Source organism: Episyrphus balteatus, chromosome 3 (genome assembly GCF_945859705.1).
Source record: "Episyrphus balteatus chromosome 3, idEpiBalt1.1, whole genome shotgun sequence".
NCBI classification, from domain to species: Eukaryota; Metazoa; Arthropoda; class Insecta; order Diptera; family Syrphidae; genus Episyrphus; species Episyrphus balteatus.
This window is the reverse complement of record NC_079136.1, coordinates 53,433,300-53,444,473: the sequence shown is the minus strand read 5'-3', so window position 1 is coordinate 53,444,473 and position 11,174 is coordinate 53,433,300. Positions and strand designations below refer to the sequence as shown.

The 11,174-nt window shown below is 31.9% G+C and overlaps 2 protein-coding genes across 3 annotated transcripts; one reads left to right on the top strand and one right to left on the bottom strand.

Annotated features, from left to right (window-relative positions):
* Positions 1 to 6,097: 6,097 nt before the first annotated feature.
* LOC129916120 (uncharacterized) lies at positions 6,098 to 7,739 on the top strand. The gene is made up of 3 exons (XM_055995911.1): positions 6,098 to 6,301; positions 6,360 to 6,567; positions 6,623 to 7,739. Exons 1-3 carry the CDS (start codon positions 6,290 to 6,292, stop codon positions 7,552 to 7,554), a joined length of 1,152 nt encoding a protein of 383 aa, XP_055851886.1. The 5' UTR covers positions 6,098 to 6,289; the 3' UTR covers positions 7,555 to 7,739.
* A 285-nt stretch (positions 7,740 to 8,024) lies between these two features.
* Positions 8,025 to 10,057, bottom strand: LOC129916123 (uncharacterized). Of its 2 annotated transcripts, XM_055995916.1 has the most exons (3): positions 8,892 to 10,057; positions 8,621 to 8,830; positions 8,025 to 8,562 (listed from the first exon to the last, which is right to left on the bottom strand). In XM_055995916.1, the coding sequence occupies exons 2-3, from the start codon at positions 8,792 to 8,794 to the stop codon at positions 8,197 to 8,199; spliced, it is 540 nt and encodes a 179-aa protein (XP_055851891.1). In that variant the 5' UTR covers positions 8,795 to 8,830; positions 8,892 to 10,057; the 3' UTR covers positions 8,025 to 8,196. The 2 variants fall into 2 exon arrangements, with proteins under 2 accessions (XP_055851891.1, XP_055851890.1); XM_055995915.1 differs by having other exon boundaries at positions 8,621 to 10,057.
* Positions 10,058 to 11,174: the final 1,117 nt, after the last annotated feature.

The following is an 11,174-nucleotide window of genomic DNA, read 5'->3' as shown; positions in this document are numbered from 1 at the left end:
ACGAGCTCAAAGATAATAAGTATATAAATTTTCTTTCAATAATTTGTCTCTCTTGTGTCCGAACTGATTCATGTTAAACATCTTACCTTTTTGCTTCGTTCATGTATAAAAAGTTGCCTTTTCTGCATTGTCTCCATTCGGGGGCGTGACGGAGGCCTCGGGGTACCGCCCCGCTTGCCCCAATGGTGTTTATACGCCTCTGTTTTCTGCTCAGTAACTATCACAACTTCCCGCATTTGATAGTATTCCGCTTAATCTACATTAGTACGGGGAATTAAGAAATTTTTGTATGGAGGAGCTCTGGGAAAAAATTCTGAGCCGAATTTTGACTTTGGTATTTGATAGAACATCAGTAAACCAGCCGAAAACCACATTTTGCACAACTGCACCTAGTGTCATATAGCCGCCATTTTGTTTTGAACGGTTATTTTGATTTTTGCACGTAACTCGCGTGTTTTTTATCCTAAAAGACCAAGTAGTATGACAAACAAATTTAATTCCCTACAAAAAATGTAAAGCCTTTTTTCGCTAATTGCTACTGTTAAATACTTACAGTGAATTTTCTTAAAAAGAAGTAGGAGTTAGTTTTGTTCTATTGGTTATAATTTTTAATAATCTTAATTTTTACTTAATACATTTTCTAATACGAAGAATTACACTTAATTTTAATTTTTAAATCAAGTTATTTCAATCAATTGTTTTCGAAATAATCGATTTCAAAGCCAAAATTAAAAAAAAAAGTTAAAATAAAAACACATTAAATACTATTTTTTTCAATAATATTAATACAAAATTTTCCAATAAAGAAAACTGCCCCAAATAATACCTTATCAAATACAGAAAACCATATGCTCCATATGAAATTGTGTACCAGCGATTAATATCAAATCATCACAAGTGGAAATTTGTCCACTTCAGCAGAATATGTACTGTGCTGAAAAATTTGCAGAATATTGTGGAATTGATTAAACTAAGTCACAGTATACATATACAAGGTAATATATTCCGGTTTTTTTTATTAAGCACATGGAATTTGACAGTTCCTCACTTTTTTTAAGTGTACTGTGAAACTAAGTATATAGCATCTAGTTTCTCATTCAAAAATTGCAATTAAATTGATTAAAACACCAAAGATTTCATTTATTGTCAAAGTTCTGCTAACTTTCATTTACTCTAACACCGAAACGATCTCCATACATTTTAAATGTCTCACATTCATGTTTATTTTATAATAGGGGCTAAAGCGTTATAATACTAGAACATTCTAAAAATAAAAGTGAAACCAAAAATTTTTTCTCAGATGTTGTTCAGTGAAATTTTTGCAATTGTTGGATCTTTATATCCTATTAATATTCCAACATAATCTTTATCACAAAATGAGCAACAATTTTATGTTAAGGATCATTTCAAGCAATTTACATCTCAATACTAAAATTGATTGGATCAAAACCAAAATCAATCAAATTGCAATAGAATTGGATCACTCCCAGGATAACATCATACTTATAACCCCATAAATTAAAATTGCAAACAAGGGCAAATAAAAATAATCTCACGATTTGTTGAACTGTGACAAAATGTTTTTGCAAAAAAAAAACTGAGGGCATGCAAACACTCAAAACAAAGGATTGTCAACCGTTTGAACCGATCACTAAATATGCAAAATAAAATCCCAAAATCCAATTTGGCAAATCCTTTCGTCACGTTGATCAATCAAAAACAACTCTCGCTCTGCTGATAGCTCAATTCCCTAAAAGAAAAACATGTCATAATTTGTTTCCGCCATTTGCCTGCTAATTCGGTGGCATATTCTCAAACTTATGCAAATTCGGTGATAAATTCCGTGTGATTGCATTTGAATGATCATGTTTTAAGGATCGGTTTCATGGTTCGCAAACAAAAAATGACAAAAGAAAAAAATAATCCTTTTTCGCAACCAAATCGAATGCGATTGCAAATTGCATGTCAAACACAAGAAGTGGTATCGATTACATGCGCTTTTTGATTGAATGACATGTTGTGTCCTTGTGTGAATCCTTCAAGAAGGCAATGTAGACAACAACAACTAAAAAAAAAAAATTAGCATTTAAAGTGCCACAGTTTTCGCACTATTGTTGTTCTAGGAAATACAAACGAAAACAACAAAATAGAAGAGAATGCATATGATGCACTACATTTTCCAACTCAGCTATTTCTTTTAATTTTTTTTTTTCTATTATTCGGGAGTCATCTAACAAATATGCGAATCGATTGTCCTTGTATATTTCGTGTATAGTTTTGGAAGAAGAAAAAAAAAGCATGTCCTTTATCAATAAGGGCAATCGACTTGTTCACATTTTGCAATGTCACTTTGTCCTTTGTATTTTATTTTTCAAGTCGTCTTCGTCCTTTTCGTCTTCGTCGTCATCGTCAATGTCCTTGTCGTTGTCGCTACCCCCTAGAGGTTTTTGTCTTTAATATTTTTTTTTTTTTTTTTTGTATTTTAAATTTCGCTGCGCTCTCGTTCGTGTTTGTCAATCAAGTGGTGGTATGTCCTTTTTGCTTATTGTCGCAGTCCTCGTACGCGACTTTCAATGTAAATGAAGCGGAAAAGGAAACAATAGCAAAACTGGAGGAAGGCTACAAATTCGTAGAATATTTTTCTTGTACATGAAGTGAGCTGTTCCTTGAAAAAGGGGCAATACACAACACAATATAAAACTGCGAAAAGGACATGCATTGATGAAATCGACTCCTTGGAAGAATTTTTAATAAATATATAAGGTATATGAGAGTACCTAGGTATTTTTTTTTTTTTTTTTTCAGTTCAAGAAGGTTCAGTGTTAATAAAAAAAAAATATTATGTATTTTGTGCGTTCGCAAGGACATTTTAATAAACAGCTGCATTGATATGGTTTTTTTTTTTGGATGTTTCGCGATTTGAAAAACAGAAAAAAAAATCAGAAGGGCTTGTTGAAGTTTATGACGGGGGACAATCGTGTGAACTTCGAATAGCCTTTCAAAATTTTCGCATAAAAATTATTTTATGGGAACACTCATATACGATTTTGTAAGAAGTAATGCTAATTAAATTAAAAGCACATTCGAGGGGCATTGAATTTTTAAGGATTTTGGTATTAGAAGGAAATAGTATGATGTGATGAATAATTCATAAATATTTGTATGACAGTGTCCGATCTGACGTTTTTGTTGACGAGTTAGAGGCTATGTTTTATGTATATTAAAATATATATATTGTTATTAAAGGTTACAATTCAACTGGATTCAATGGATTTTTTTTTTCAGATAGACAATTTTTGATTTTGGAAGTTCCTTCAAAAAATCGCCTAGGAAATAATACAGTGGGTGATACTTGGATATAGTATCTATTTTTGTAGAACACTATGTTTGTCAGGGCTACCTTTGCGCCTCTATAAAGAATTTTAATGCTACCTTTGCGCCTTAATGAATTTTGTGTGGTTTAGTTTCTTTTATATTTAACTTTAGGAAGCCTATATCTAAAAATAACTTTTATTTTTAACTTCAAATACATTTTGTAAGGTTTTTGGTCATTTTTTCCGTATTTCCCATTTAAATTTGCCCCACTTCTCACTTTGACATCCATGAGAAAGAAGTGGGTTTTTGTATTAGAATTTTTATTTTTTTTTTTATCTAGAATTGAATGCTCCTTCTCTCTTTCGAAAACATAATTTTGTCCCAGTGAAGGTTAAAATGCCTTTAATTATGTTTTAAATAAAATTTTTTTTGTAAAATTTTCTTGACTGTTAGAAAGAAGGAAAAATTGTAAAATAAAATTCCTCAAAAATATAAAAAAAACAGTAAATTTTGAAAGTCCATATTTCATCCAATTTAAACCGCATTCGGACCTACATGTTACAAGATTAAGTAAGGACCAAAACTAACGGTACCTGTCATATAACGGAAATAGAAAAGTTAATTTTTTTCAAAAACGGCTCTAACGATTTTGATTAAAATTTTTGTGTGTAGTGAACAACATAAAAGCTTCCGTTGGAAATAAAAAAAAATATTTTTTTGAACCGTTATTAACGGTACCTGCCATAGAATGGTTTTTTTGATTTATGAATTTCTCGTAAACGACAAAACAGATTTTTACCAAAATTCATTATTTGAAAAAAATTTAAATTTTTCAAAAAAACACATTTTTGGATTTTTAAAAAATATTTCAAAATTTTTTTTTGAAAAATCAATTTTTTGGAAACGGGTTGGTAAAAAATTTTGAAATTCCGTTTTTATGTGTAAATTAATTATTATATTAAAATAGCATACCAACTTTTAATTTTAAAAATGTTAGAAAATTTTTATATATAAAAAATTATTTTTTTTAAAAACGGCTCTAACGATTTTCGAAAATTTTTTTTTAAAAATTTCTTTTTATACAAGAAATAAAATGGCATACTTAGTTTTTTGTAAAAGATAATTTAAAACGGTATTTAATTATTTATAAAAACAGATTTTATTTTTTTGCACCACTTATGAAATTCTGTGAAAATATCGTCGTGCAATTTATTTAAATTTCCTTATATTACATATTCATATCGGAAATAGAACGCTCTACAAAAAGAATCCCTAGACATTTTTTCGTTCATCCAATCGTTTTAAAAATATTCGAGGTCAAAAAGTTGAGAAAATTTTTAAAAATTCATTTTTTTTTTTTTTTTTCTTAATTTTGTAACAAATAGAAAAACTATAATAACACTGTCCGGCTACGAAAATGGAGCTAGAACAAAACCATACTTTTTTAAAGGATTTTTGTGTGCTGAGTCCGAATTTGAAGTCAAAATTTCACTGGCACGTCACGTTTTTGAAATACTTGAATGTTAACAGGTCAAAAACGTGTTTTATGGATACATTTGACGTCGAATTACACCACCGTAAAATATTTTTTTTTGCAAACCGTCTAATGCAGTCAGACAACGCAATATTTTATCGTTCTAAATATATTTATTTATTTTTTTTCAAAATTAATTTTGTTCTCAAAGTTATTGGAAAAAGAAATGTATGATACTTGTATCTCTAAATCTTAGTACCTATCTACATATCTAATGAATGGTTTTTTTTTATCCAAATTCCGGTTTTCGATTTCTGATTTGGATTTTAAAAAGCAACATATTAAGGACAAATGTATTTTTTTGATTAAACATAAAAAAAAACTTTATTGAAAATAAGTTTTTGAGAGTTTCTAGTGAAAATAGTTATGAGTTTAGCTCAAAAACTAGACGTGATGGAACAAAATTGTAAACAGTTTTGTATTCAGCACACTTAAGTTAGTTAGAATCACCTTGCATAGTTCTTGCTCCCGATATTTTTTTATTTTTGCCAACCAGTGTAATCAAACAGGCTAGATTTATTCTTATAGGAAATAGATTGTTCTACCAAAAAGGTCTTGAATACTTTTCTCATTAATTTAACCATTTGAAAGATATTCGAGGTCAAAGTTAAAAAAAAATTATATTCTTCACTTTTCCAAAAAATTTTAATTCACTGAGAAGTCATTATTAGCTGTGTTTTATTTTCCTCGTGATCCGGATCAGATCATTTATTTATTTGCGAAACAATAACAAAACAAAGTCCTGCTTTTGTTGTAAAGCTAATAAAAACAATGATCTGATCTGGATCCACGAGGAAAATTGGAAAAGTGAAGAATTTTTATATAATTTAATTTATCAAGATGATTGTATTTCTGTATGAGTTCGAACGTTCTTCAAAAAAGATTATCGGTATCAAATCGATGGCTTAAACAGTTTCGAAGATATCCAAACCCGAATGTACACTTGGTCATAAAAAACTATCGAAATCAGTGTGGAAATTAGGGTTTAGATACGAATATCTTCTTGAAGGTTAAAGCAATCGATTTGATACATTTTTTCAAGCCTCTTGTTGAAGGATTTTCTTCGCGTCTTGTCGTATAGGATCTTAGTGTAGCAAAAACGTTATATGTACATAAATACTGGTAAAAATTTATAGAAAAATTCTTAACAACTAATTGAACAGCCGCTAGCCTTTTGATACAATTATGTTTACTTATAATATTTTCCGTACAAAATTCTCTAGTCTACCTTCATTTATTAGGCGTGTTTTATTGGTAAACTATCCTTAGCTCAGTACTGGTACTTAGCTCAGTACCAATAAAACGCTATACTTAGTTTTAAACTGAGTACTATTTTTTTATCTAAAAGTTGGTACCACTGTGTTTAAATGTCAAAAAAAAAATATATCAAAGGTTCCCGTCATGAGAAAAAAACTAATTATTTGTTAAAAATAAACTAAAATGGACAACGAGGTAAACAATTTTATACTTTCCTATATGTTTTTTCTAAGATATTAGTTTTCTATTACAGTTCTTGTTATGGTTCCTAGAATCATCGTCAAGCAGTGAAAGCTCTTCATCTTCAGAGGATGAAACCAGAATAATTTTTGATGATCCTTCAACTGATGAAGAAACACATGTAAACGTTTCCAATTTTATGGAAACTATTGAGGCCTTCAGCGATTCCGATTTTCAATCGCATTTCAGGCTGAGAAGATTAACCGCGGAGCAATTGATTGGTGAGTAATCTCTCCTATTAAAAAAAAAAAAAAAAAAAAAATTCATTTTTTTCAGTAAAATATGCTCTATCTGCTTTCTTTCCATCACCCTCAAATCATGGAGGGAAACCAAAAATTGAAGCCAGGAAGGAAATATACCTTTTTGTTTGGTATATAAGTAATACCATTACATTTAGGCAATTGGGCAACTTGTTTGGTATGGCCAAATCAACAGCATGGGCTGCAGTTGGACGTGTGAGCAGCTGGTTAGTTTCAGTGGGACATGAATATATCAAGTGGCCTCAAGGAGATTTTGTTGAACAAACTTGCTCCAGATTTGAATCCAGAAAGAGAATACCGGGTGTGATTGGTGCTATAGATTGCACCCACATTACAATTGCCGCTCCAAGGATCAACAAAGAATGCTATTACGATCGAAAGCAAAATTTTTCTATCGTTTTGCAGGCGGTTGTCAATGCAGACAAAATGTTCACCGACGTATGCTGCGGTGAACCAGGTTCCCTGCATGACAGTAGGGTTCTCAGAAGATCGGGATTATATCATCAAGTACAAGAGAACTTCACCCGTCTATTTCCATCCAACACATTTCTTTTGGGTGATTCAGCCTACGCGGCTTCGAATTGGATCGTCCCACCTTATAAGGAATACGGTCAATTAAATGATCAACAAAAAAATTTCAATTTTATTCATTCTTCTACAAGAATGGTAGTTGAAAATGCCTTCGGGCTACTCAAAGGAAGATTCAGGAGAATAAACAAGTTCACCGAGCAAAGAAACTTGAATTCTGTTAAGAAAATTATTGTAAGTGCTTGCGTTTTGCATAATTTGTGCATTCTCAACGCCGATAACATTATTATTAACGAGCCAACTCCAGCTCCAACTGAAGAACCACCACCGGAGGACAACATCGCAAACCCGGAGCCTAATTTACATGGAAATCGACGAGAGAGACTATTCAGTCAACTTTGTCAAATGAATATTCTTTAATTAAAAGAAAATTATTAGTATTTCCGACTTTTCTTTAAACCATTGGTAAAATTTTTGTGGAAATTTTTCAATTTAACGAAATTAGTTGAGTTTGCTGCACAAGAAATTATGCTATTTCCAAAATACTTTTATCCTATTGAGATGAATTAAACGCATATTAGTGTGAACTGAGGTCCTTCAAATGTTGTTGAAAGCCAAAATGCGTTTAGAGAAGGATAAACTTAATTTGGTATCCAAAAGTATTTCGGTCATGTTTCAATATGCATACACATGGCCGAAATACTTTTGAATACCAAATTAAGTTTATCCTTCTCTAAACGCATTTTGGCTTTCAACAACATTTGAAGGACTTCAATTCAGACTAATATGCGTTTAATTCATCTCAATAGGACAAGTATTTTGGAAATAGCATCATTTTTTGTGCAGCAAACTCAAGAAAATTCGTTAAATTGGTAGAATTTTCTTGAGTTTGCTGCACAAAAAATGATGCTATTTCCAAAATACTTGTCCTATTGAGATGAATTAAACGCACATTGCTCTAAAAAATCAGGATTTTTTTCAAAATAAACCTTGGACCATTCACTACACTTCGTTCACAGAAAATAATAAAAAAAAGAAGGAACTAACAATGAATATATATTTTTATTGATTTGAACGTTCTTGAAACATTTTTTGTTTGATGTCAAATCGTTTTTGACGCTCTTCAAGGGCCCTTATCTTCAACTTCTGGCGTTGTTCGAACTGGCCCTTATTCTCCGCCATCTCCAGTTCTCGAAGTTGAATATTTTTTTTATAAAAATCCGACCGTGACATGTTTCGGCTTTCTTTCGGGGTTCTGGCACTAGCAGCAGCGACTGCAATTGGAGGCGGTGAGGCAGCAACTACACTAACTGAACCAGCTATATCTGGCACAGATGTAGCTGGTTCAGTTAGTGTATTTTCTGCCTCACGTTCTTGAGACGCAACCTCCATTGAGGGCGTCTGTTGCGAAGTTGATGCACCCGGATCCTAAAAAAACGCAATTAATTTTTCTACTAGAATAAAAAAAAAAAACTATTTTTCTTACCTGGACAACATTTGGGGGCACAGAGCCAATATTGATGGACTCACTCCTGGTGTGAATTGGCTTATCCCCAAATATCTCCTCCATTTCTTCATAAAATGGAGGAGTACATGGGGATGCACCTGTTGCCCCAGCGTTGTCCTTGGCGCATTTGTACGCCCTTAACAGGGTGTGCATCTTTACCTCACAATTTGCAGCCGTCGTTGCAGTGTCCTGAAATGAAAGATAAACATCTTAAAATGCTTTTTCTTTCAGAGCTCTCATAAATACTTACAAAACCCGCCGAAATAAGATCCTCCACAATGTTTTGGTAGGCCAGGCGTCTTTTTCTTGGGATGGTAAATTCCCGCTGCCTTGATGAATAAAATTTTAAAAACGCTTTGGTTTCATCATGTGACCATCGCTTGGATCTATAAATAGAAATAAAGGTTGTCCTGTTAACATTTATATATGTATTTGTTTACAAGTTTTTGTTTACCTTTTTTCCATTTTGAATTTTTAATTAAACAAAAGAATTTATCAACCACTTTTTAAATCACTTTGTTGTTGTTCATTCAAAACCTTCACTTTGGGATGTGTTCACAAAATATGTCTAAAAAAAATGTAGTGTAAATCTTGTAAGCGGAGTACAAGATTTACACGAGGATTTCTTTCTCATATATGGTTGATTGTGCTTGTTTACACATGAAAACAAATTATTTTTACTTATAAGTACATCGCACTAATTTGGTATAGCTATAATTAAAGTTATAATTAAAGTTATTAGGGGTAGGGTGTTTTCATAAACGTCTGCCTAACTCAGGCCTGCGTTAGTCGTGTTTATAAAATCAGATCTGCGATCGGACTAACTTAGTCAAATTGCAGTACTTCTGTTCATAAACGTCATTTATGTCGTCAACGTCGGGCAGATTGCGCAGCCAAAATTTTATGACTGCAGATCTCGCGAAGAAGTTTATTTGGCTTTTATTTCGATGTTTTTATTTGTAATAAATGTAAATATCTATTGTAAAAAAAAAGGAAAGCAAACATATAAATCAGGGTGGTGCAAAAAATGTTTCTTTTTTCATTTTTCGAAAAATTTAGATTTCAATGATGCAGAAAATTTTTAAATCGTGTTTTTTGATACACCGAGTTCAAATTGATTTTTTTCTTATTAGGGTGGCTCTTAAAAATGTTAACTTCTGTAGTTTTCTGTGGAATTCGAAAAAATTAAACGTGGATATTATTTTGGTCAAATTATCGAAGAAAAAAAAATTACATTAGGGTAGCTCAGAAAATTTTGTATTTTTTTAATTATGAAAAAAAAAATAATAATCACTACAGAGAAAGTTTGTAAGACATGGTTTATGAAATATAATGTAAAGTGCAGGCATTTTCACATTAGGGGGCTCAGAAACATAGTATAAAATGAAAAGGAAATATTTTTTTTTTGTTATCAAACAAAACTCATTCTGTGGTCATTTTTATATTTTTATTTTCTAACGTTTATGAACACTCAGTGGCTGCTGAAAATTGTACTAACGCAGGCCTGCAAACATTCTGCAGAATTGGTGTGTTCATTAGGAGAAAGACGATTGTACCAACGCAGATTTCCGACGTTTATGAAAACACCCGTATTCATGAAACGGTATAAACCTTGGGTGAAATTTGGTAAATGTGTCAAAATTTTGTATGGTTTTGACAGTTAGTGCCAGTTGTACAAACGTGGATCGGCCTTGGTTCAGGAATTTAACCCACCGATTTCGGCGGATTAGCTGCGGGTCAACTTCGGTTCAAGCATGAACGTGGCTATTTCTACATATATGAACCTTGAGCCAGTGCTAAACTTCAGCCCTACTACCGATTTCAGAAGATAAAAATTGAAAGGCAAGCTAAACACTGCTGACCAACTGTTCAAAACTTGAACCAAGGCAGAACCACATTTGTGCAACTATTACACTGGTCAGTAAGGTTTTTGCCACAAGAACCAAAATATACTTTTCTATAGGTTTTTGATGTGTTTAACTCGAATCTGATGTCAGAATATTTTTATTGACCTCCGTTTAAATATTACCGTTATAAAAAGCAAAAAAAAAATGCTTTAACAAGAAATAAAAACTATAGAAGTACAAAAAAATTGTCTGTGGAATAGATGTTTGAACCGGAGTTGAACCAAAGCTTATCCACCAAAATCGGTAAGATAGAAACTTTATCCAAAGCTGAACGTGTTTGTTCAAATGCTCTTCAAATCGCTGCTTTAAAACTAAGCTAGTGAAAACTTACCATTATAGAAGAAAATTAAAGGATTCAACGAACACACCCATATGTGACTACCAACTTAGATAAAAAAAAAAACAATTTTTGCGCCTCCCGTGTCGAATTGCCGAAATGTTCTCTCCAGTAAAATACTGATTTCAATCACTAACTTATTTTTCCACAGTATTTGATTGTTGTTGTTTACTGTGCTAATTTTTACTGTTTCCAGTACTGAGCTAAGGATAATTTACCAATAAAACACGCCTATTGTAAAATTAAAAACCGCTTCGAATTTCTTCCTTGTAATTCTACGTACTTATTC

Coding starts and splice junctions, on each gene's coding strand:
- LOC129916120 (XM_055995911.1), top strand. Junction 6,568..6,622: donor AACCGCGGAGCAATTGATTG/GTGAGTAATCTC, acceptor CATTTTTTTCAG/TAAAATATGCTCTATCTGCT.
- LOC129916123 (XM_055995915.1), bottom strand. CDS start 8,794: ATGCACACCCTGTTAAGGGCGTACAAATGCGCCAAGGACAACGCTGGG. Junction 8,563..8,620: donor TGCCCCCAAATGTTGTCCAG/GTAAGAAAAATA, acceptor GCGTTTTTTTAG/GATCCGGGTGCATCAACTTC.